This window comes from Euprymna scolopes, chromosome 34, assembly GCF_053919585.1.
Source record: "Euprymna scolopes isolate OS-2025 chromosome 34, ASM5391958v1, whole genome shotgun sequence".
Lineage (NCBI taxonomy): Eukaryota > Metazoa > Mollusca > Cephalopoda > Sepiida > Sepiolidae > Euprymna > Euprymna scolopes.
In genome coordinates, this window is record NC_136515.1 from 1,663,422 (window position 1) to 1,690,539 (window position 27,118).

Consider the following 27,118-nt stretch of genomic DNA (forward strand, 5'->3'; position numbering starts at 1 on the left):
AAAAAAAAGTAACAGGCGGGATTTTCCGGGAAAACTCCCCCCCCCCCTCCAGGGTGCCTTTCAGGTTAAAATGGCTAAAATTGACACTTTTGTGCCTCTTAAAAAAAACTGATGACTTGGATTTTTATAAAACTTTCTGAAAAGTTGTAACTAACTGATTTCTATATAATTTTGTTTGTCTATACTTTGCGATAACTCTTGGGTGTGCCCCAGGGGCTCTTTTAGGGTTAATAAAAACACTCCATTTTTGGAACTATTTTAGCATATTTGTTCAAAATTTTCTGTGTATGTCTATTTAGCAGTTTTGCATGGTGCTGAACTCAAATTTCAATATGTTAAGGCCTTGGACTTTTTGGGTTAAATGGGGGGGGGCAAATGATGGACTTAGTCCTTTCTTTTTTTGCATAGTGCAGAACTCAAATTTACATATGTTAAGGCCTAAAACTGCATCGTTTGTTCATTTTCACCAGAATTTGATGTCCCCCAAAAGCCAAATCATGACGCAATTTTATGTGGATAAACAATATTTATTATTTAAAATTAATATATTTTGAAGCAATACTTCATCTTCAGCAATTTTGTACATTTTCTTTCTTTCTTTTTCTTTCTTGCCATGGTGTTAAATTTGATGAGAAAGTTATTAAAAGAAAGTCCGCATTGTTGTTTTTAGTGGTGTTGTTTTGAAATGTCGGAATGGCGTTGGCTACGCGTTTTTCAGTTAAGGTCGTAGATTCCATGTTAGAAGCGTCGATTAACACGGAATCTATGATGACCTTAACTGAAAAACGCGTAGCCTACGCCATTCCGACATTTCAAAACAACGCCACTAAAAACAACAGTGCGGACTTTCTTTTAATAACTTTCTCATCAAATTTAACACCATGGCAAGAAAGAAAATGTACAAAATTGGAATTACAAGGATGGAATACTGCTGCCATATATGGGCAGGAGCTGCTAAAACAGTCTATCTTGCCTTGACAGAGTACAAAATAGACTTCGTGGCTTAGTGGGTGATGCCCTTTTCTCTACCCTGCAACCTCTCTCCCACAGAAGAGACGTTGCGAGCCTATCCTTGTTTTATTGTTATTTCCATGGCAGGTGCTCGTCTGAACTCCAATCTCTGGTCCCCCCTCGCCAATCTTTCACGAAAAACACTCGTCTAGCTGAATCCACTATCAAAAACCTTCCCCACTCTTTATCTGTGACTAAATCAAAACGTAGATTCCATGAACAAAGCTTCTTTCTTAGAACTGCACACCTGTGGAACTCTGTTCCGTCTGCCTGCTTCTCACCTGACTACAACTTGGATGTCTTCAAGTCCAACGTAAACAAATCCCTGATGAACCGCCCCCTTTAAGTGAACACTTCATTAAATCTCCACACTAACGTACTGTACTTGCGATAACCCTTATCCTTGAGTGGCTTCCGGGCCTTGATAAGTGGTGACCACCGTGTAAAAAAAAAAAAAAAAAAAAAAAAAAAAAATTCTGAAGATGAAGTATTGCTTCGAAATATATTAATTTTAAACAATAAAGATTGTTTATCCAATTAAAATTGCGTCATGATTTGGCTTTCAAACGTGTATAATACATACGTATTCATTTTAAACTTTAATCGACGCTTCTAACACTGAATTTACAACGTTAATTTAAAAAAAAGAAGTATTTCTATAATTGGAAATCGTGTAATTAAATAGACCGAAAGACTAAGGACAAAAGTAGTTCACAGTTCGCGTATTAAACATGTATTCCAAACGTATCCATTATGAAAGACAGACAACATGCAATATACAAAACAGAACATTGCGTATCAGAGGGAGGAGAGGAGGTTGAAGGTTGATTGCCCATGCGAGGAGAAATGTTTAACGTTTCTTTGTATTTGAAAATTACATAATTCATAGAAACGAAAGGTAAAGACCAAAAGTTATAAGTGACACCGACATTCAAAACAAATATTTAGTTTTGATTCTTACTTTAAGGAATTGTTTAGCAGAAAACGTAAACATATTCATCAAAATTATGGAGATTTCTATACGTCATAAATGTTTGATTTGGATCTGATTGTTTAAAAGTAAATAAATACAATAAGGCTTGAGGACGCTTCTACACTATTGGGACGAAATCTCGGAAATCGTAAAACTGAATTTCACATGAAAACAATGGTATCTACGTATTCCTCATATTTTTAAGATGATTATATCCAAAAATTACGAAAATCGATAAGGTAGAAAATCATTTATTAAAGGAAATAAAAATAAAATTTGATGAAAACTATCGTAAGACATAGTTCAAAAGGGAGATAATTTTCCGTTTTAATTTAAACACGATGGCGTCAATTTTTCACTTGCTAACACAAACTTTCTTTTTTTTTTTTTTTTAATAATTCAGTAATAACCAGATAATTTCGACTGCATAATTTGGAATTACCATTGTAATTTATTATAATTGACAAAAGAAATCAGTAGAAACCATTTCTTTTTTTTATCTGAAAACTCCATTTATCAACTACAAAGTCTCGTCCCAATTCTACAGAAGCGCCGACTTGAGAGAAAAATACAGATCATAATCATCATCATTTAATGTCCAATGGAATTAAAAAAAAAAAAGAAAAGATGAAAGAATTGTTTAGCAGAGAACCTAAACATATTTATTATCATAACGATGGAGATTTTTACATGTCATAAATGTTTGATTTGAATCTGATTATTAAAAAAAAAAAAAAAAACGGGCCGCACCGGAAGTGCCTGGTTGTAAAATACGCTTAAATATGATATTTTAATTTATGCAGATTTCATATTTATCATTATAGAACTATTGATTATTATCCAATATATAATGATTTCAAAAGTTATAAAATTAAATATGACTTGGGTACCATCTGCTAGAATCGAAACCAGGTTTAGTGCTTCAGTTTTAGTCGTGTTTTTATCTCTCTAGCATCTTTACCGTTTGAGTTACAGACAAATGTTTCATTAGAACAAAAAGCTAAGGTCACTTTTGGGGGCAATCAAGAGGAAGCAATCAGGGTGCCCAGAACCGGTGCATCACTGGAATCTGTTAAATACAGTAAATATATATTTTTATTTCTTGATAATATTGTTAAATACGATTAAAACATTTATTTACAATTTGCAATTATAAAAGACAAACAGCTTACATTATACAAAACAGAGCATTGCTTATCAGAAGGATGGGGGAGATTTGTGGCTTACTCTCGGTGGCCATGGTAGATTACCCATGCAAGGAGAAATATTAAAAAAGTGATTTTTGTATTTAAAAATTGCATAATTCATAGAAACGAAAGATAAAGATCAAAAGTTTATAAGAGCAAACGACATACGTTCCTATTTAGAATGCCTCCCCACGGGACAGAGTTAGACAGCAGGGTCGTTTTTTTAATGTGGAGAAAAGGAACAAAAATAAAAATTGTCTCAGTCCCACCCCTACACAGTAGAGAACCCTAGATGTAAGAAAACCTACTCCAATAGTTTCTTCCCCAGAACTGCTAGACTTTGGAACTCCCTTTCAGGATTCTGCTTTCCCAACTGTACTGACATGCAGAAGTTCAAGTGTAATGTGAACAAACATCTTGCTGCTTATCTCCCTTCATAATGCCTCTGCAACGTATGCCCCCGATAGTAGCCCCCTACTTCAAAGTAGCACTGTGACTTGTTTGGGGTGAAAATTGAATAAAAAAATTTTTAAAAAGTATGTGCTCTGTCAAACTTATGGCACTTGTATCCATCTCAGCATAAATCTCCCCATCCATCGGATCAGCAGCAAAATTGTACCCCTTCTCTATAGAGGTCCTAAATAATTCGAAATTTTTCGGTTGCCCATGCTGAGAATTGAACCTTCAACCTCCAGGAGAATCTCACTTTTACAATAGATTTTTTTCAAGTACTCTAACCACTGTGTCACGATTCTTTGTTGATGAATTACTTAGGACTTCTATCCAGTCATGGCTGACAGAACAAGAGCATGCTACCTCCATTAAGTAAATAAAGGGTTCCATTCGAAATTCCATCCAAATTTCCAAGTTCCACAGAAACATTCCCAAGTTCGACAAGATACACCTGAAGAAGGTCGGGGGTTATATTGATCGAACGTAAAAATGATACTCAAGATGAGAACAGTAGTCCGATGAATCCAAATAAACAGCCCTCATCTCAAAAATTCAGAAACTTCGAAAACATCTTGCTGTCCAACTTCCTACCCGCGTTACCCTCTTGTAAATCCAGCGCCTTTCACAGTAGATCCGTATGCTTCAATGATAATGCCTCGTTTGAGGGGGGGGGGGAATCATAAGCAGAAATGATATCACGTGTTGTAAAACGAAACCCACGAATGTGTGATATAACGTCGCTACTGAAACAAACATTCACTTAACATAACTGTAACCTACTTGTCTGATGGGTCTGTGACAATAGTAAATTACTGAACGTATTATATATATATATATATATATATATATATATATATATATACTAGCATTTCAGCCCGGTGTTGCCCGGGTGTTTGGAGGTGTATGCTGAGCAAAAAAAATAAAACAAAACAAACAAAAAAAAAAACGGTCAATTTTTTAAACTTTAACCCCTATTATGACCCCTTAACATGTATTGTTTTGGGCTCAAATCAAGTTATTAAGTTAGATCCATGTCCAAGGAACCTATATCCAAATTTTCAAGTGTTTAAACCCCAAATTGTCGGAGGAGTTTAGTAGAGTTCTCAAAGGTCAAATCGTTAAACTTTGACCCCTTAACAGTCAAATTTCTGGCCGAAAACCGATCACAAAGATTTTCCCAAATCTCAGTACCCTGTATATCAAATTTCGAGTTTGTAGACTAAAAATTGACAGAGTTATTGCATAGGGAAATGTACACAGACACACAGACACGTTCACTTATATAGATAAAATACGTATTATATATGTTCGAAGCCAAAATATAAATTTCAAACAAAATAAATGTCTGTTTATTTTTTTAATAATGCGTTGTTTTGGCTTCGAACATATATAATACGTATTTTATTTTATTCAAACTCAACCAGCGCTTCTAAGGAACAAAAATCTTAACATATATATATATATATATATATATATATATACACTTCAGAATAAAATTATCTAACAATCAACTGGTATGGAAACCTTTTGATTTGAAATTCAAACATTTTACGTCATAAATTTTAAATTCATTGAATGACTAAAATTTGATATATGAGAAAGAAAAAAGGCAAGTGTGTGTGTGTGTGTGTGTGTGTGTGTGTGTGTGTGTGTGTATGTAGGGCGAATGAACTTTTTTTCTGGGTCAACGGCCAACTAGCACCGCATATATTTGTGTGTGCGTATATGTGTATTGGGGTGGAGAGGGCTCTCGTAAGCCGTGGTGAAGGCAACCTTTCTAGGAGAAGCAAATCTCTGATTTAAAAAAACCATAAAGCGGAAGACCAGTACCCGCATTAAGCTGGTCTGCAGTTTAATTTGTTGCTGGCTATCTTGCTCTTGCTTGTTGCTGGATCTCAACATTTTGAACCGAGAGAGAGACTTAGCTGTCGTACAAAGCTAAGACTCTGTAACATCATCTTTGTATAGATACTCCCTCAGGCATTTGGGCTCATGGATTTAAAATGTCTGAGGGAGTGGCACTCGTCTGACAAGACGTTGCAATCATCATCATGTATGTGTATATGTATGCGTATATGTGTGTATATATGTATGTATATGTGTGTGTGTGTATGTATGTGTATATGTGTGCGTATGTGTATATATGTATATTAGTGTGTGTATATATATGTATGTGTATATGTGTGTGTATATATATGTGCGTGTGTGTGTATTTATTTATGTGTATGTGTGTGTGTGTGTGTGTGTGTGTGTGTATATATATATACTAGCATTTTGGCCCGGCGTTGCCCAGGTGTTTAGATGTGTTGGTTGAACAAAAAAAAAAAAAAAAATGTGGTAGTAGGAAGGCAGGCTCGAACTCGTACCGCAAAAGAGGAAAAGAACGGGGTAAAACCTAACGTTTATGCTGTTACGACCACCGCCAAGCCGGAAGCGACATTTTTTTAAAATTAAGGCTAGACAATCTAAAGGAGAGGATAACTTTATAAAATATTGGCAAAAAAAGTGACCCCCCCCCCTCCCGTAGAAAAGTGCTTAGTTGAAGGGGAAGATATTAATGTTTTTAGCCAATTTTTCGATATTTGTCATATGAAAGATCTAACTTTAAAACGATACTGATCTTGGTAAAATCCGTCGCCTCTATTGAAAGTTTAAGGCAGACATGCAAACAGACATACATACATACATTTATATATTGGTAACTAAAAATTTTTGACCGAAACTGATGAAAAAGCTTGCCCTATCTCTGAATACACTTTATGTAAAATTTCAAATATTTAGACCAGAAATTGTCTGAGTAATTTGAAAGAGACCGCAGAGGTCAATTTTTAAAAAACTTTGACCTCTATTATGACCCCTTAAAATTTATTGTTTTGGGCTCAAATCAAGTTATTAAGTTAGATCCATGACGAAGGAACCTATATCTAAAATTTCAAGTGAGTAGACCCAAAATTGTCGGAGGAGTTTGGTAGAGTTGAATTTTGACCCCTTAATCACCAAATTTCTGGCCAAAAACCGATCACATCGATTTTCCCAAATCTCAGTAACCTGTATATCAAATTTCAAATCTGTAGAGTAAAAAGTGACAGTTATTTCGTAGGGAAATGTACACAGACACTTCCACTTTTTTATATATATATATATAGATAGATATATGTGTGTGTGTATGTATGTATATATATGTATGTATGAATTGTTAAAAGTCCATGTATGCTCCCAGAATAATGATTTAAAAATTATGAGGTTTTTTGAAGCATAAAAACGGTGTTGTTATTATTGTATTTAATATTTTATCTTTATATTTTCAGCCGTCCTCCGCTCTTAGTCACAAAAAAGTATTGAAATGAAAATGAAAGACGTCTTTCATTTTCATTTCAATACTTTTTTTGTGACTAAGAGCTGAGGACCGCTTAAAATATTAAATACAAAAAAAAAAAACAAGAAAAAAAAACACTATTTTCATGCTTCAAAAACCCTAATAATATTTAAATAAAGGAGGTATATTTGGTAAAAAAACGGAAAAAAATAGTGCTCAATCTGAGGTTATTATTTTTTATTCACATTCCCCTACTGTTTGAACCTATACACACTAGTATGTTTAAAATTTAGGGTGGCTATCACATACGCATACAAATACTATTATTTCTAGTCTTTCATTCCGTCTATGTTCATCTTTAACCTCCGATCCTTTCCCATATCTCAACACGCTCAAATCCGCACCCCTATTGTGTCTTATTTACATACAACCAAATCTTATTTTTCACAACATTAGACGGAACTTCCTGATATTAATTCCCTGTGACGAGGAAGACCTGATATTTTCACTGCAAACTTTGCTTTCCTGAAGAGCTCTCTAGTTACTGTTAACTAGCTGTCTGAAACATGCTCCTGACTATGTAGCAACATATTACCGCTTATGTAAATACAAATAAAGAGTATATATATATATATATATATATATATATATATATATAATAAAAGTTACAATAAGTTTACTAAGGTAATCAAAATGGTAAACTTAAAATATATTATAAATATTAAAGAGTTAATATTTACAAGTAAAATAAACTCAGCCAGATGTAAAAAGCTCAATAAAACCGAAAAGGAAATAGAGCTTATAATATGAACAAATGATTAATAAAACATGTTAAAAGACATCTTGAAAAAGAGTTAAAAACATATTTAATTTTAAAAAAGGAAGCACAAGATAAGTGGATAGTCCGTAATCCGCGGAGTTTCGAAGAAATACTCTCCTTCTCATCAGAGGGCAAGAATTAGCAAAATGCAGGATCGGATTTTGCATATAAAAGTATTTAATGAAACTACAAGTAAGTCAAAGATCTTACTTGGTTAAAAAAAGGGTGAGGTAAGGGGAACAGGAGGCAAAAGAAAAATAATGAAAAGATTTCACATGAATGGATAGTCCGGTGAAGGGTAAAGATCCAAAAATGGTAAAATCCAAAACGGTCGAATTCAAATTAAATTTTCCTTTTTTAAAATTAAATATGTTTTTAACTCTTTTTCAATATGTCTTTTAACATGTTTTATTAATCATTTGTTCATATATATATATATATATATATATATATAAAATAAAGAAATATAGAAATCTAATTTAAGAAATCAACGAATAGTATTATTAAAAGATATTAAATGGGTACAGGTTTTTGTGGTAACTTCTTATGATGGGTTTTAAAATAGTGATACGAAAATTAGGAGATATATAAATATTTAAATAAGCTCCTGACAAAGATGTGTCCGGGATAAATGTTTTCGCATGCTTTATTTCCTTAAGGGAAAATGTCTTTACATAATGTTCTATTGTTAAAGTGTTTTTTATTCAATAAGTCTGAAGAGAGGCTGGTTATGTGAAAATTTTCAAACGCCATAATGTTTGAATTTGTCCAATTAGTCTTGAAACAATTGTAACGAACAATGAAATACACTTTTTGTTGCTATCAATTCTTTTTTTGAAGTCTTGGTTTTTGTTAATACAGTGTGTGTGTGTGTATATATATATATATATATATATATATATATATATAAGATATATAATCCTTCAGGGAGACTAGCCACCCTCCTCACCAAACAAGTCTGGTGGGGGAACCAGTTTAGTCGCCGGTGACCCGACCATGAGGCAGGTAGTACTGGGTTACATGGTACCAGTAGCATATGACATGACCTGACAAAGGGCGAATGAACTCTTTTTCTGGGTCAACGGCCAACTAGCACAGTGTATATTTGTGTGTGTTTATGTGTGTTGGGGTGGAGAGGGCTCCCGTGAGCTGTGGTGAAGGCAACCTTTCTAGGAGAAGCAAATCTCTGATTTAAAAAAAACAAAGCGGGATCCAGTACCCGCATTAAGCTGGTCTGCAGGTTAATTTGTTGCTGGCTATCTTGCTCTTGCTTGTTGCTGGATCTCAACATTTTGAACCGAGAGAGAGACTTAGCTGTCGTACAAAGCTAAGACTCTGTAAAATCATCTTTGTATAGATACTCCCTCAGGCATTTGGACTCATGGATTTTAAATGTCTGAGGGAGTGGCACTCGTCTGACAAGACGTTGCAATCATCATAAGATATATATATCTTTATTTGTTATTTCTCATGAGAATTCGTCAGGCTTATGCCATATATATTTTCATAACGTACTACATAGCTCTACCTATGTGTGGAGCACTGTTGAAGTAAATACTGAAAAATATATGAATAAAATTAAATCTTCTTTTATTAATTCATGTGATCAAATGAAGTAATCATAGAACAATATTTGAAAATGCTAGCGAGACCTGTGGAAATTCCACAGTGGCATCTTTCATATGTAATATATTGTTGTTGGGCATTGGGTAAACATGTTAAATGCAACATGATAGCCTTCAAATCCAATCTAAACAAGTTCTTGTTGAGCTGTCCGTATAAATAATCAAATTCTCCCTAATTTACACCATTAATGATTACTACACTACCATTTTACACTCATTAACCCTTGTCCTCGAGGGGCCTTCCGTCCTTGATAAGTGGTGACTTCCAAGTAAAAAAAAAACAAAAAAAAAAGCTTTCCTTGGACCGATTGCCTTTTCAAATTCACTAAGTGCTTTCTATTTTCTCTGATCGTGTGAATATGTAGAAATTTAAATGTAATGTAAACAAACATCTTGCTGTCCAATCCTTACCCAGATTGCCCTCTTGTAAATTTGCCACCTTTCACAATAGATACGTATGCTTCAATGGTAACATGTCTCGTTTGAGATGGAAAAAAAAAAAAAAAAATCGTAAACACTAATGATATCACGTGTGATATTATTTACCCGCACATGATATAACATTGCTACTGAAACCGACATCCACTTCGCATAACTCTGTAATCTACTTGTCTGACAGGTCTGTGACAATAGAAAAGTACTAATCGTATTATATATAAAATATATATATATATATATATATATATATATATATATATATAGTTTGAATATATGGTTAAGTGGCAGTTTTAATCATTTAGAACTGCTTTAAAGCTTCACCACTCGCCCATCTTTCGACCAAATTTCAAACATTTATTTATTTATTTATTTTTTTTTTTACATGGTGGTCACCACTTATCAAGGCCCGGAGGCCACTCGGGGATAAGGGTTATTGCGTGTACAGTAATCAATGGGACAATATCGTAGTAATCGTTAGTAATGGAGATCTGATAAAGTGTCTTACTTAAGGGGGCGGTTTATTAGGAATTTGTTTATGTTGGACTTGAATACATCTAAGTTGTAGTCAGGTGGGAAACAGGCAAACGGAAGAGAGTTCAACAGTCGTGCACTTCTAAGAAAGAATCTCTGCTCATGAAATCTACATTTTGATTTAGGCACAGATAAAGAGTAGGGAAAATTACTGACAGTGGTTTCAGCTAGACGGGTGTTTTTCGTGAAAGATTGGCGAGGGGGGTGGATCAGAGATTGGAGCTCAGACGAGCACTTCCCATGGAAATAACGATAAAACAATAACAGGCTTGCAATGTCACTTCTGTGGGAGAGAGGTTGCAGGGAAGAGAAAAGGGCATCCCCCACTAGGCTACGGAGTCTATTTTGTACTCTGTCAAGGCAGGATAGGCTTTTTTTAGCAGCTCCTGCTCAGATATGGCAGCAGTACTCCATCCTTGGACGTACTTGGCTTTTATATAGATAGAGAATTGCACTAGCAGTGAGATATCTACTGGAGCGGTAGAAGGATCCTACCATTTCCAGCGACCTTGGTAACCGATTTTATGTATGTGTTTTATTTCAGATCAAGAGTAAAGGTCAATCCCAGAAGCTTGTCAAAACATGGAGCCTCCCCAAGACGAGAGCCACCCATTTCAATTGATGCCAGATGGGGATCAGAGTGTTGATGATGTAAAGAGAAGCTTGGTTTTAGATGCATTAAAAGTAACCAGCCACCTCTTACCCCATTGTACCATGCGCTCAAGATCAGAGTGTTTGAATATATGGTTAAGTGGTAGTTTTAATCATTTAGAACTGCTTTAAAGCTTCACTGCTCACTCATTTTTCGACCAAATTTCAAACAATTATTACAGTTTGTAGATCATCTTCTCAGCTATATTGTGAAAAAAAGTTTAAATTTTCGTTCAGTAAAACAAAAGTTATGATGAATTTAGTGGTGTTTAAACTCATAAAAAAATGTAAGGAGGTGAGCAACGTTTTTTATTGCTTTTCCATAGCAACTATGTCGCTTCAGCGACTAGTGTTGCTACTAATTCACTGCTGTCGCAAAAAGAGAAGTAACAAGTGAAACAAACAGAAAGAAAGGGAGATAATTAGGGGAATTTTATTGAAGCAGACGAGTGGCGTACATTGTTATTACATATGTGTATGCTATTTTTATGGGGGCAAAAAAATAAGACTGAAATTAAACAAAGAACAAGTGAATTTCTGGAAGTCTGGAAAAATCATGGATTACAATAGAAAATGCGAGCATGAAAAGTAATATGGTTAGGCTTAAACATGGAAACGTAAAGGACTAGTTGTTAAAACTGGAAAAAAAAGGACAACATTCTCATAAAAAATATAATAAATTTATAACTTAAAAAATTGCAGCATTAAAATATTTTTTTAATTCAATTTAACATTATAAAATCAATTCTTAATGCTGCAATATTTTAAGTTATAAATTTATTACAAGCAACGGTAAACTTCAATCTATAATATAAATCTCACCTGTTTTAATGTATGTATGTTTGTATATCTGCCTAAAACTTTTGACAGAGGCGACAGATTTTCATGTGATTGCTATCGTTTTGAAGTTCGACCCTTCAGACAAAAAGTATAAAAAAAAGTTAGCTAAAAACATTAATTCCTTCACCCTCAACTGAGCACTTTTCTACAGGGAGGGGTCTCTTTTTTTTGCCGATATTTTTGAAAGTCATCCCCTCTTTTCGATTCACTAGCCTTAATTTAAACATTTACCACTTCCGGTGTGGTGATGGGCACAACGGCAAAGACGTCACTTTTTTTTTTTTTTTTTTTTCTCACATTCTTTTCCTCCTTCGTGGTACGGGTTCGAGCCTGCCTGCCTACTACCACTATTTTTCTCTTTTTTTTCTTTTCTTTTTCCTTTCTTTTCTTTCTTCTTTCTTTCTGTTTTTTTTTTTTTTTTTTTTTTTTTTGCTCAATACACACCTCCAAACGCCGGGCATCCAGGCTAGTCTAATATAAGTACCAGTATTTATATATTGATATATTAATCCCAACCAAATAAAAAAAAACCCTCAATACAAGCTCAATAGAGAGTAGAGCTTATTATAAGAGAAAAGAAATTTTGTCCTCTGATGAGAAGAATAGCAAGAACAGCATTCTTTGAAACTCCATGGAATAAAGCCTTTGAACACTGTTTGCAAGAGTATTCTGTCGAATAATAACACTTTTAATTTCTTTTCTCATATCTCTCTCTCTCTCTCTCTATATATATATATATATATATATATATATATTTTTTTTTTTTTATTACATTTTCACCCCAAACAAGGCACATTGCCACTTTGGTGTAGGGGGCTACTATCAGGGGAAACATCTACTGGGGTACTATGTAGGGATTAGGGCAGCGAGATGTTGGTTCACGTTGCACTTGAACTTATGCATGTCAGTACAGTTGGGGAAGCAGTGACCTGGAATGGAATTCAAAAGTCTAGCAGTTCTGGGGAAGAAACTACTGGAGTAGAAAGATCTTTTACATCTAGGGATCTCTACAGTGTGAGGGTGGGATTTTGCAGCTTGTCGGTTCTGTCGAGGGTGTTCACGTCGTGGGGGCACAAGTGCTTGCAGTTCGTCAGAGCATTCACCATTATAATACTTGTAGAACAAGCAGAGGGATGCAACGTTTCGACGATGGGACAGAGGCTGAAGCTTAGATGCCAGTTTAGGGCCTATCAGATTTGCGACTCTCTTTTGAACCTTGTCAAGGAGCGAGAGACTAGTAGCCGATGCACCAGCCCAAATATGACAGCAATATGCCATACATGGGCGAATAGTGGCCTTATATATATATTACACATAGTAGCAGTTATATATATATATATATATATATATATATATTACACATAGTAGCAGTAAGCCCGGCTTTGCTCAGGCCCTACATACTGTTCAGAACTAGCCCTACGTATGAATACCCTTTATGTCAAATTTCAAATGTTTAGACGAAAATTTGTCTGAGTAATTTCGACCACAGAGGTCAATTGTTTTTAAACTTTGAACCCAATTTTGACCCCTTAATATTTATTGTTTTGGTCTCAAATCAAAATGTTTGACTCCTGCGCAAGTGGAGGCCAGTTAAGTTTGCCACTTTCTGCCGTTTTATTTATTTGTTTCTGCATGATGTTGGGGAAAAACCAGCTCCCCCCCAAAAAGGGGAACTCTGGCAGTATCAATAGCAATTGTCTTATATGAAGGGTTTCCCCCCACATTGATCCAAATTAATTGACTTCAAAATGTGCCGGTCTGGAAAGCTAGGTGAATGCCTTTGCTTTGATTAGTTTCGCCTTATTTATACGATAAAGATAAGCACTCAAAATGTCTCCCAAAATCGTGGGGAAACAAAAAAAAAAAAAAAAAAAAAAGGGCATAAATAACCCTGTTTAAATGTTAAAACTTTTTTTTTTAAATCGGAAAAACCACAAAAGAAAAACAATCCGTTAAGTGGACGTGAACATCCTAGATTTAGATTTCAGTTTTTTGTACATATAATATATTGTAATTCAGCTTTGAGTTCTTTAACTTCTTTTCTTTTAATGGATACATGGCATTTTTAAGAAATTCCAGCATATTTATGTGCATTTACTGCAGATTATTTGGAAACCATTAATTTTTGGAGATTTTCAGTAGCATATTCTAATTCCTAGCACAAAAATACACTCATGGTAAATTTCATTGCTTAATATTGTGTTTTAACAAAGATATAACATTTTTACTGAAAAAGTAGTGTAAAAAATGTGACAAAACGCATATGGTCTTAAAGAGGGAAAAATATCCAAACGTGTGAGGCACACAAATAGTCATAACTTCCTTAATTTTAATCAAATTTTAACAATTTAAAAAATTCTTTCTTACTTCATCAAGCTCTTTCTCTGTATGCCATTATTGAGATATTTTAAGCCATTTCAATTTTTTCACATGTATTGCTGGCAATAATCAGTATTTTTAAATCTATATATCTATAAAAGTGAACTTGTGTGTGTCTGTGTACATTTCCCTATGCAATGACTTTGTCAATTTTAAGTCTACAGACTCGAAATTTGATATACAGGGTACTGAGATTTGGGAAAATCTTTGTGATCAGTTTTCGGCCAGAAATTTGGTTGTTAAGGGGTCAAAGTTCAACGATTTGACCTTTGAGAACTCTACCAAACTCCTCCGACAATTTTGGGTCTAAACACTTGAAATTTTAGATATAGGCTCCTTGGACATGGATTTAACTTAAACTTTATTTGAGCCCAAAACAAATGTTAAGGGGTCATGATAGGAGTCAGTTAAAAAAAATTGACCGCTTTTTTTTTTTTTTTTCAACATACACCTCCAAACACCCGGGCAACGCCGGGCTGAAATGCTAGTAATTAATATTTTTAAATGAATTACGATTTTTCTTCATTCGTAACTTGAAACTTATAAAGTATCATACGTGAAAAACAGAAATGGTAGATATTGACTTGATGTCGAACTAGTGCCCCTAAAGAGGGGCACTCTGGCCTAGCAAAAATGGCCTGGGCATCCCCCTTGACATTCCCAAGTAGAAGTGCCTCAGGTAACAAGCAATGAACTTGTCCCACCCAAAAGTCAGATGGCAAGGCCGCAGAGGGTGTACCTCCTAGGTAATGACTAAGTGGCGTACATCAGTCCAACAGGTACTGGGCCAGTTCCTAGCCCTGCACCTGTTGGGCTGATTGTCAAAAACGAATTCTTGACTGCCCAGGTCTCGAAGCAATCAAAGCCGCAAGAAGACCAACCCTACACAATCAAAATAATTGGAGGTTAGAATAGAAATAGTAAGACTGAGAACAGGAGGACACAAAAGTTTTTCTTGATTTGTGAGAAACGTGGCGGGTTAATTTTAATGCATCGAAAACCAACCTTCTCTCATTTCATCATAATCACTCTGACCCCCCAATCATGCCTCAATTGAAGTGAATGGCTCTCGCCTTGAGGAAACTCCATGTCTTGACAAGCTTCTGGGATTGACCTTCACTCTTAATCTGAAATGGAACACATGCATCAAATCTGTTGCCAAGATTGCTGAAAAAAATGGTTGGATCACTCTACCGCTCCAGTAGGTAACTCACTGCCGATGCATTCCTTTATCTGTATAAAATATATCCTAAAATTGAGTAATTGAGTTGCCACATCTGTGCAGGACCTGCTCGGCGTGCCCTATCTTGATAGTTCAAAACCGGCTTTGAAATCTAGTGAGTGATGCCCATTTCTCTTCTCTGCAACTTATTTCAAACAGAAGAGATATTGCAAGCTTGTCTCTGCTCTATTGTTATTTTCATGGCAAGTGCTCGACTGAACGCCAATCTATGGTCCCTCCCCTTGCCAAACTTTCACAAAAAAATGCTCAACTAGCTATTAGGTTGGTGCAAAAATAATGTTTTTTTTTTTTTTTAATGTATAGTTAAACGTTAAAAAACGGCATTATTTTTGCACCAACCTAATGCAACCACTGCAGATGATTCCGCCCACTTATGCAGATGACATCACAACATATGGCAACATTTCAAAAGCTGACAACGACCAAGATTTTTCTGATTCTCTCTCTTCTGATCTTGAGAACATGGTGAAATGGGGGATAAAAGTGGCTGGTTAATTTTAATTATTTTTTAACTATTACTAGCTTGGGTGCCTGACATTGCCTGGGTGTTTGGAGATGTGTGTTGAGCAAAAAAAAAAAAAAAAAGTGGTAGTAGGCAGGAAGGCTCAAACCCGTACCGCAAAGGAGGCAAAGAACGTGAAAAAAAAAACCCCTGACATCTTTGCTATTGCGCCCATCGCCAAACTAGAAGTGACATAGGTTTAAATTAAGGCTAGACAATCAAAAAAAGAGGATGACTTTCAAAAATATCGGTGAAAAAAAGCGACCCCTCCCTGTAGAAAAGTGTTCAGTTGAGGGTGAAAGAATTGATGGTTTTAGCCAATTTTTCAATATTTGTCGTCTGAAGGGTTGAGCTTCAAAATAATACTAATCTTGTGAAAATCCATTGCCTCTGTCGAAAGTTTTAGGCAGACATACAACCATACATACATACATACATACATTTAAACAGACAGGTGAGATTTATATTATAGACTAGCGAGGGGTACCCGGCATTGCCTGGGTGTTTGTAGGTGTGTGTGTGAAAAAAACCCAAAATGTGAAAAAAAAAAACAGGTGCCCGTGAAAAAAAAACGAAGTCTTGACGCGCAGTTAGAAAATAGTAAAGTGTGAAAAAAAAAAACAGGGTGCGCGTTTTTGATTGACGTGACGGCGATAGGTATTCAGCAGTTAGCATTTTGTGCGGGACAGTTTTTAATGAGGTCAATAAATCGGTTTGTTTGTTTTTAAAAACCCGCTCCCTGTTTATTAGGGGGAGCGTCTCATCTCGAAATGAAAGCTACCGTCTGATATGACGAAGTCGACATTGACCAAACGTTACTTAGCTTTCTAGAGACCACTGGCTTTCGGCCAGTAATTAGTCGAGTTTCGCTTTTTGTTTATACCGAAAACCGAATGTAACGCGTGCCGATGCGGGAAATGTTGAATAATTAACGTTTGAAAGTCAATAAAATTAAATAGACAGGCGAGCTCCGTGGTTAAGTGTGAGATATTACAATTTATAGATGATATATAAAGTTTTAAGAAGTTGTGAAGCGAGCGAGCGCTTCTCTGAAAGAAGCCTTTTGTGGACATCGAGGAAAAGCGTATATACATACATACATTTTCGCTTTTATATGTATAGATTAATATTTCCTCATCAACATAGACATATATGTATATACTTATTGATTTGTAAATTGTCACACTTGTTTTCGTCTTTCCTCATCAACGACTATATCTCTTTCCTCGCATTGTGATAGCCTTCTAAATTTCTTCTACATATATTATTTTATTTTTTATCATTTTATTATTTTGTTAAATGTAATTCAGTTTTATTTATTTTTAACATTTTCTGTTTGAGGTGAATGTCCTCAGATTTTATTCCTCCATTTTTTTTGTTTGCACAATGCGTGATTGACACACGACATTTAAAAACAAAATTTGTTAACCCTATTGATTTTGAAATGTCTGAGAATTTAGGACAAGTAACACATTTAAATGTCAACTCCGTATTCTGGACTTTTTGCGATGATAATTTGGACTACTGTTTGGATTCGTGCAACGTTTCAGCCGATGTGACCTCCGACCTTTTTTTCATATATATCTTGTTGAACTCTGGGAATCTGCACATCATGGGTAGAAGTCCTAATTAATTCGCAGTTCTATTTTGAGTGTCACCAGCAAAGAGGATTGAACCTTCAGATTCCAGAGTTGAACACTCGTCTAGCTGAAAACAATCACTAATTTTCCCCATTCTTTATCCGTGCCTAAACCTAAATGTAGGTTCCATGAACAAAGTTTCTTTCTTAGAACTGCACACCTGTGGAACTCTCTTCCGTTTGCCGGCTTTCCAGCTGACTACAATGTGGCTGTTTTCAAGTCCAATGTAAACAAGTTCTTGATGAGCCGTTCCCCTTAAGCAATCCAATTTACCAAATTTCCACTACTAACAATTACTACGTCATTGTCCCATTGACCCTTGTACACTTATTTACCCTTATCCTTGAATGGCCTTCGGGCCTTGATAAGTGGTGACTCCATTGCAAAAGAAAAATTACTTTTAGTTATAAGTATAAGAAACTATAGCAATGCAGGAAACCGGCTGTTGTATTGGTGTGTTGTATGAACAAAAATGGACAAACGAAAGAATGTTTTATTTGTTTTGTAATTTTTTATGACATTCTTTGCTCCCTTTTCTATTGAAAAAGAGATAATATTCTCGAAATATTAATATCTCCACCATCCCGGTTATATCATAGAGTAAGTTTGTATTTACTAATTTGTATTGTGGTTATCTTTAAAAATATATCGATATACAAAATTAAATAAAATAACAAAACAAATAAGAACTTTTTTTATTTCTCCATTTCTGTTCATACGTCATGCCTATACAACAGCCGGTTCCCTGCATTGCTATAGCCTTCTTATAACTAAAGCAATTGCTTTTTTTTTTTTTTTTTTTTTTTTTTTTAAGGAAATCACCACTTATCAAGGCTCTGAAGGCCACTCTGATATAACCAGGATGGTGGAGATATTAATATTGTGAGAATATCATATATTTTTTCAAAAGCAAAGGGACGCAAAAATGTCCCCCCAAAAAAGAAAAACAAATAAAACCTTTTTCATTTATCAATATAACAGCCGGCTTCCTGCATTGCAATAGCCTTCTTATACTCTTCCGTATCTTTTTATTTATTTTGAAAAATAAACTCCTTCATTTCCCACACTTCTTTATTTCATAAAACACACACACACACACTTACGTACCTAAAAAAACGGAGCCATAAAACCTAACATAGTAATATGGGATAAGAAGGAGAAAGAAACAACCCTCGTAGAAGTTAGTATCCCCAGTGATGTAGGGTTAAACAGATCTGAAATGGAAAAGATAACGGAATACCAAGATCTTATGTATGACATGAAAAGAAATCGGAATCTTAGGAAGATTTCTTTCATTCCAGTTATTATAGGAGCAACTGGACCCATGAAAAAGAATTTCAAAAACTACCTGGTAAATATACCCGATGAACCAAGTGCAAGAGAAATTCAAACAATTGCATTTAAAAGAACAGTTAGAATCTTAAAAAGATCTCTTGGTTGGAATCTGAGTTAGCAAGTGAATGTTTGGCATCGGGTAGGATGCCCCATCCCCAGCTTGAACAAACAAATAAAAAAATTAAAAAAAAAAGGAAAACATTTAAAAGCAAATAACCCCCCCCAATCTCTTGCTTCCTTTATTTTGTTCTTTAGTCCTTGCATCTCATGACTGCTGTTTCTGACAAAGGGGAAAGAATTATTGTTTTCTGGGTCAGAATCTATCCATCTACTTATTGTAGGCTAGTTTTCGATTCAAGTGGTTTCATGCCTAGTCTGAAACGATTTCCATAAAAAATAAATTGCTACAAAAATCTGTTTTGAAAAATAAACTTTAAATGGCAGTATCTACTTAAAATAAGTTTCTAAAAAAATTTATTAATAATTTCCTTTTTTCATTACCACATAAGTCATTTTTATTGTTGCCAACATGGTACAATGGATAACAATCATTTCATGCAATAATTGCGACAAAAAAAAACTTTTTAAATCTAACTTTGTAGTTGGTTCTTTTTTTATGGCACGTCATCTTTGTCGTTGTATCATTTTATGTGGAAAGCAAAAATATTTTTTGTTTTCTCTGATTCGCTCGCTCTCGTCTCTTGAACTTCCTCTTTTCCCCCCTTTCTCTTCTTTTCTCTATTCCTTTCTTGCCTTCTATATATATCTCTCGCGCGTTCTCTCTCTCGCGCGCTCTCTCTCTCGCTTGCGCTCTCTCTCTCGCTTGCGCTCTCTCTCTCTCGCGTTGTCTCTCTCGCTTGCGCTCTCTCTCTCTCTCTCTCGCTTGCGCTCTCTCTCTCTCTCTCTCGCTTGCGCTCTCTCTCTCTCTCTCTCTCTCGCGTTGTCTCTCTCGCTTGCGCTCTCTCTCTCTCTCTCTCGCTTGCGCGCTCTCTCTCTCTCTCTCGCTTGCGCGCTCTCTCTCTCTCTCTCGCTTGCGCTCTCTCTCTCTCGCTTGCGCTCTCTCTCTCTCTCTCGCGGTGTCTCTCTCTCGCGGTGTCTCTCTCTCGCGTTGTCTCTCTCTCGCGTTGTCTCTCTCTCGCGTTGTCTCTCTCTCGCGTTGTCTCTCTCTCGCGTTGTCTCTCTCTCGCGTTGTCTCTCTCTCGCGTTGTCTCTCTCTCGCGTTGTCTCTCTCTCGCGTTGTCTCTCTCTCGCGTTGTCTCTCTCTCGCGTTGTCTCTCTCTCGCGTTGTCTCTCTCTCGCGGTGTCTCTCTCACCTTCCGTCTCTCTCTCTCTCTCTCACCTTCCGTCTCTCTCTCTCTCTCTCACCTTCCGTCTCTCTCTCTCTCTCTCACCTTCCGTCTCTCTCTCTCTCTCTCACCTTCCGTCTCTCTCTCTCTCTCTCACCTTCCGTCTCTCTCTCTCTCTCTCACCTTCCGTCTCTCTCTCTCTCTCACCTTCCGTCTCTCTCTCTCTCTCACCTTCCGTCTCTCTCTCTCTCTCACCTTCCGTCTCTCTCTCTCTCTCTCACCTTCCGTCTCTCTCTCTCTCTCTCACCTTCCGTCTCTCTCTCTCTCTCTCAACTTCCGTCTCTCTCTCTCTCTCTCAACTTCCGTCTCTCTCTCTCTCTCTCACCTTCCGTCTCTCTCTCTCTCACCTTCCGTCTCTCTCTCTCTCACCTTCCGTCTCTCTCTCTCTCACCTTCCGTCTCTCTCTCTCTCACCTTCCGTCTCTCTCTCTCTCTCTCACCTTCCGTCTCTCTCTCTCTCTCTCACCTTCCGTCTCTCTCTCTCTCTCTCACCTTCCGTCTCTCTCTCTCTCTCTCACCTTCCGTCTCTCTCTCTCTCTCTCTCACCTTCCGTCTCTCTCTCTCACCTTCCGTCTCTCTCTCTCTCTCTCTCACCTTCCGTCTCTCTCTCTCTCTCTCTCTCACCTTCCGTCTCTCTCTCTCTCTCTCTCTCACCTTCCGTCTCTCTCTCTCTCTCTCTCTCACCTTCCGTCTCTCTCTCTCTCTCTCACCTTCCGTCTCTCTCTCTCTCTCTCTCACCTTCCGTCTCTCTCTCTCTCTCTCTCTCACCTTCCGTCTCTCTCTCTCTCACCTTCCGTCTCTCTCTCTCTCACCTTCCGTCTCTCTCTCTCTCTCTCTAACCTTCCGTCTCTCTCTCTCTCTCTAACCTTCCGTCTCTCTCTCTCTCTCTCTAACCTTCCGTCTCTCTCTCTCTCTCTAACCTTCCGTCTCTCTCTCTCTCTCTCACCTTCCGTCTCTCTCTCTCTCTCTCACCTTTCGTCTCTCTCTTTCTCTCACCTTTCGTCTCTCTCTTTCTCTCACCTTTCGTCTCTCTCTTTCTCTCACCTTTCGTCTCTCTCTTTCTCTCACCTTTCGTCTCTCTCTTTCTCTCACCTTTCGTCTCTCTCTTTCTCTCACCTTACGTCTCTCTCTTTCTCTCACCTTCCGTCTCTCTCTTTCTCTCACCTTCCGTCTCTCTCTTTCTCTCACCTTCCGTCTCTCTCTTTCTCTCACCTTCCGTCTCTCTCTTTCTCTCACCTTCCGTCTCTCTCTTTCTCTCACCTTCCGTCTCTCTCTTTCTCTCACCTTCCGTCTCTCTCTTTCTCTCACCTTCCGTCTCTCTCTTTCTCTCACCTTCCGTCTCTCTCTTTCTCTCACCTTCCGTCTCTCTCTTTCTCTCACCTTCCGTCTCTCTCTTTCTCTCACCTTCCGTCTCTCTCTTTCTCTCACCTTCCGTCTCTCTCTTTCTCTCACCTTCCGTCTCTCTCTTTCTCTCACCTTCCGTCTCTCTCTTTCTCTCACCTTCCGTCTCTCTCTTTCTCTCACCTTCCGTCTCTCTCTTTCTCTCACCTTCCGTCTCTCTCTTTCTCTCACCTTCCGTCTCTCTCTTTCTCTCACCTTCCGTCTCTCTCTTTCTCTCACCTTCCGTCTCTCTCTTTCTCTCACCTTCCGTCTCTCTCTCTCTTTCTCTCACCTTCCGTCTCTCTCTTTCTCTCACCTTCCGTCTCTCTCTCACTCTCTCTCACCTTCCGTCTCTCTCTCTCTCTCTCACCTTCCGTCTCTCTCTCTCTCTCTCACCTTCCGTCTCTCTCTCTCTCTCTCTCACCTTCCGTCTCTCTCTCTCTCTCTCTCACCTTCCGTCTCTCTCTCTCTCTCTCTCACCTTCCGTCTCTCTCTCTCTCTCTCTCACCTTCCGTCTCTCTCTCTCTCTCTCACCTTCCGTCTCTCTCTCTCTCTCTCACCTTCCGTCTCTCTCTCTCTCTCTCACCTTCCGTCTCTCTCTCTCTCTCTCACCTTCCGTCTCTCTCTCTCTCTCTCTCACCTTCCGTCTCTCTCTCTCTCTCTCACCTTCCGTCTCTCTCTCTCTCTCTCACCTTCCGTCTCTCTCTCTCTCTCTCACCTTCCGTCTCTCTCTCTCTCTCACCTTCCGTCTCTCTCTCTCTCTCTCTCTCACCTTCCGTCTCTCTCTCTCTCTCTCTCACCTTCCGTCTCTCTCTCTCTCTCTCTCACCTTCCGTCTCTCTCTCTCTCTCTCACCTTCCGTCTCTCTCTCTCTCTCTCACCTTCCGTCTCTCTCTCTCTCTCTCACCTTCCGTCTCTCTCTCTCTCTCACCTTCCGTCTCTCTCTCTCTCTCTCTCTCTCACCTTCCGTCTCTCTCTCTCTCTCTCTCACCTTCCGTCTCTCTCTCTCTCTCTCTCACCTTCCGTCTCTCTCTCTCTCTCTCTCACCTTCCGTCTCTCTCTCTCTCACCTTCCGTCTCTCTCTCTCTCACCTTCCGTCTCTCTCTCTCTCACCTTCCGTCTCTCTCTCTCTCACCTTCCGTCTCTCTCTCTCTCACCTTCCGTCTCTCTCTCTCTCACCTTCCGTCTCTCTCTCTCTCACCTTCCGTCTCTCTCTCTCTCACCTTCCGTCTCTCTCTCTCTCACCTTCCGTCTCTCTCTCTCTCTCTCTCTAACCTTCCGTCTCTCTCTCTCTCTCTCTCTAACCTTCCGTCTCTCTCTCTCTCTCTCTAACCTTCCGTCTCTCTCTCTCTCTCTCTAACCTTCCGTCTCTCTCTCTCTCTCTCTAACCTTCCGTCTCTCTCTCTCTAACCTTCCGTCTCTCTCTCTCTCATCTTCCGTCTCTCTCTCTCTCTCACCTTCCGTCTCTCTCTCTCTCTCACCTTCCGTCTCTCTCTCTCTCTCACCTTCCGTCTCTCTCTCTCTCACCTTCCGTCTCTCTCTCTCACCTTCCGTCTCTCTCTCTCTCACCTTCCGTCTCTCTCTCTCTCTCACCTTCCGTCTCTCTCTCTCTCTCACCTTCCGTCTCTCTCTCTCTCTCACCTTCCGTCTCTCTCTCTCTCTCACCTTCCGTCTCTCTCTCTCTCACCTTCCGTCTCTCTCTCTCTCTCACCTTCCGTCTCTCTCTCTCTCTCACCTTCCGTCTCTCTCTCTCTCTCTCACCTTCCGTCTCTCTCTCTCTCTCACCTTCCGTCTCTCTCTCTCTCTCACCTTCCGTCTCTCTCTCTCTCTCACCTTCCGTCTCTCTCTCTCTCTCTCTCTCACCTTCCGTCTCTCTCTCTCTCTCTCACCTTCCGTCTCTCTCTCTCTCTCTCACCTTCCGTCTCTCTCTCTCTCTCTCTCTCACCTTCCGTCTCTCTCTCTCTCACCTTCCGTCTCTCTCTCTCTCACCTTCCGTCTCTCTCTCTCTCTCTCTAACCTTCCGTCTCTCTCTCTCTCTCTAACCTTCCGTCTCTCTCTCTCTCTCTCTAACCTTCCGTCTCTCTCTCTCTCTCTAACCTTCCGTCTCTCTCTCTCTCTCTCACCTTCCGTCTCTCTCTCTCTCTCTCACCTTTCGTCTCTCTCTTTCTCTCACCTTTCGTCTCTCTCTTTCTCTCACCTTTCGTCTCTCTCTTTCTCTCACCTTTCGTCTCTCTCTTTCTCTCACCTTTCGTCTCTCTCTTTCTCTCACCTTTCGTCTCTCTCTTTCTCTCACCTTACGTCTCTCTCTTTCTCTCACCTTCCGTCTCTCTCTTTCTCTCACCTTCCGTCTCTCTCTTTCTCTCACCTTCCGTCTCTCTCTTTCTCTCACCTTCCGTCTCTCTCTTTCTCTCACCTTCCGTCTCTCTCTTTCTCTCACCTTCCGTCTCTCTCTTTCTCTCACCTTCCGTCTCTCTCTTTCTCTCACCTTCCGTCTCTCTCTTTCTCTCACCTTCCGTCTCTCTCTTTCTCTCACCTTCCGTCTCTCTCTTTCTCTCACCTTCCGTCTCTCTCTTTCTCTCACCTTCCGTCTCTCTCTTTCTCTCACCTTCCGTCTCTCTCTTTCTCTCACCTTCCGTCTCTCTCTTTCTCTCACCTTCCGTCTCTCTCTTTCTCTCACCTTCCGTCTCTCTCTTTCTCTCACCTTCCGTCTCTCTCTTTCTCTCACCTTCCGTCTCTCTCTTTCTCTCACCTTCCGTCTCTCTCTTTCTCTCACCTTCCGTCTCTCTCTCTCTTTCTCTCACCTTCCGTCTCTCTCTCTCTTTCTCTCACCTTCCGTCTCTCTCTTTCTCTCACCTTCCGTCTCTCTCTCACTCTCTCTCACCTTCCGTCTCTCTCTCTCTCTCTCACCTTCCGTCTCTCTCTCTCTCTCTCACCTTCCGTCTCTCTCTCTCTCTCTCTCACCTTCCGTCTCTCTCTCTCTCTCTCTCACCTTCCGTCTCTCTCTCTCTCTCTCTCACCTTCCGTCTCTCTCTCTCTCTCTCACCTTCCGTCTCTCTCTCTCTCTCTCTCACCTTCCGTCTCTCTCTCTCTCTCTCACCTTCCGTCTCTCTCTCTCTCTCTCACCTTCCGTCTCTCTCTCTCTCTCTCACCTTCCGTCTCTCTCTCTCTCTCTCTCACCTTCCGTCTCTCTCTCTCTCTCTCTCACCTTCCGTCTCTCTCTCTCTCTCTCACCTTCCGTCTCTCTCTCTCTCTCTCACCTTCCGTCTCTCTCTCTCTCTCTCACCTTCCGTCTCTCTCTCTCTCTCTCTCACCTTCCGTCTCTCTCTCTCTCTCTCTCACCTTCCGTCTCTCTCTCTCTCTCTCTCACCTTCCGTCTCTCTCTCTCTCTCTCACCTTCCGTCTCTCTCTCTCTCTCTCACCTTCCGTCTCTCTCTCTCTCTCTCACCTTCCGTCTCTCTCTCTCTCTCTCTCTCTCACCTTCCGTCTCTCTCTCTCTCTCTCTCACCTTCCGTCTCTCTCTCTCTCTCTCTCACCTTCCGTCTCTCTCTCTCTCTCTCACCTTCCGTCTCTCTCTCTCTCACCTTCCGTCTCTCTCTCTCTCACCTTCCGTCTCTCTCTCTCTCACCTTCCGTCTCTCTCTCTCTCACCTTCCGTCTCTCTCTCTCTCACCTTCCGTCTCTCTCTCTCTCACCTTCCGTCTCTCTCTCTCTCACCTTCCGTCTCTCTCTCTCTCACCTTCCGTCTCTCTCTCTCTCACCTTCCGTCTCTCTCTCTCTCACCTTCCGTCTCTCTCTCTCTCTCTCTCTCTAACCTTCCGTCTCTCTCTCTCTCTCTCTCTAACCTTCCGTCTCTCTCTCTCTCTCTCTAACCTTCCGTCTCTCTCTCTCTCTCTCTAACCTTCCGTCTCTCTCTCTCTCTCTCTAACCTTCCGTCTCTCTCTCTCTAACCTTCCGTCTCTCTCTCTCTCATCTTCCGTCTCTCTCTCTCTCTCACCTTCCGTCTCTCTCTCTCTCTCACCTTCCGTCTCTCTCTCTCTCTCACCTTCCGTCTCTCTCTCTCTCACCTTCCGTCTCTCTCTCTCTCACCTTCCGTCTCTCTCTCTCTCACCTTCCGTCTCTCTCTCTCTCTCACCTTCCGTCTCTCTCTCTCTCTCACCTTCCGTCTCTCTCTCTCTCTCACCTTCCGTCTCTCTCTCTCTCTCACCTTCCGTCTCTCTCTCTCTCTCACCTTCCGTCTCTCTCTCTCTCTCACCTTCCGTCTCTCTCTCTCTCTCACCTTCCGTCTCTCTCTCTCTCTCACCTTCCGTCTCTCTCTCTCTCATCTTCCGTCTCTCTCTCTCTCTCACCTTCCGTCTCTCTCTCTCTCTCACCTTCCGTCTCTCTCTCTCTCTCACCTTCCGTCTCTCTCTCTCTCTCACCTTCCGTCTCTCTCTCTCTCTCACCTTCCGTCTCTCTCTCTCTCTCACCTTCCGTCTCTCTCTCTCTCTCACCTTCCGTCTCTCTCTCTCTCTCACCTTCCGTCTCTCTCTCTCTCTCTCACCTTCCGTCTCTCTCTCTCTCTCACCTTCCGTCTCTCTCTCTCTCTCACCTACCGTCTCTCTCTCTCACCTTCCGTCTCTCTCTCTCTCTCTCACCTTCCGTCTCTCTCTCTCTCTCTCACCTTCCGTCTCTCTCTCTCTCTCACCTTCCGTCTCTCTCTCTCTCTCACCTTCCGTCTCTCTCTCTCTCTCACCTTCCGTCTCTCTCTCTCTCTCACCTTCCGTCTCTCTCTCTCTCTCACCTTCCGTCTCTCTCTCTCTCTCACCTTCCGTCTCTCTCTCTCTCTCACCTTCCGTCTCTCTCTCTCACCTTCCGTCTCTCTCTCTCTCTCACCTTCCGTCTCTCTCTCTCTCTCACCTTCCGTCTCTCTCTCTCTCTCACCTTCCGTCTCTCTCTTTCTCTCACCTTCCGTCTCTCTCTTTCTCTCACCTTTCGTCTCTCTCTTTCTCTCACCTTTCGTCTCTCTCTCTCTCTCACCTTTCGTCTCTCTCACCTTTCGTCTCTCTCACCTTTCGTCTCTCTCACCTTTCGTCTCTCTCACCTTTCGTCTCTCTCACCTTTCGTCTCTCTCACCTTTCGTCTCTCTCACCTTTCGTCTCTCTCTCTCTCTCACCTTTCGTCTCTCTCTCTCTCTCACCTTTCGTCTCTCTCTCACCTTTCGTCTCTCTCTCACCTTTCGTCTCTCTCTCACCTTTCGTCTCTCTCTCACCTTTCGTCTCTCTCTCACCTTTCGTCTCTCTCTCACCTTTCGTCTCTCTCTCACCTTTCGTCTCTCTCTCACCTTTCGTCTCTCTCTCACCTTTCGTCTCTCTCTCACCTTTCGTCTCTCTCTCACCTTTCGTCTCTCTCTCACCTTTCGTCTCTCTCTCACCTTTCGTCTCTCTCTCACCTTTCGTCTCTCTCTCACCTTTC

General features: G+C 39.7%; 2 protein-coding genes across 2 annotated transcripts in view; one reads left to right on the top strand and one right to left on the bottom strand.

The window, feature by feature from the left end:
- LOC145259075 (solute carrier family 35 member D2-like protein) overlaps positions 1-27,118 on the top strand; it is a 148,563-nt gene that overhangs the window by 11,867 nt on the left and 109,578 nt on the right. The window lies entirely within an intron of this gene.
- On the bottom strand, positions 18,791-21,066 carry LOC145259317 (uncharacterized; the record flags this gene model as incomplete). The annotated part of the gene is made up of 3 exons (XM_080117212.1): positions 18,791-18,823; positions 19,980-20,066; positions 20,920-21,066. Coding segments are annotated over 3 exons (267 nt in total), but the record flags the coding sequence as incomplete, so codon positions are not given.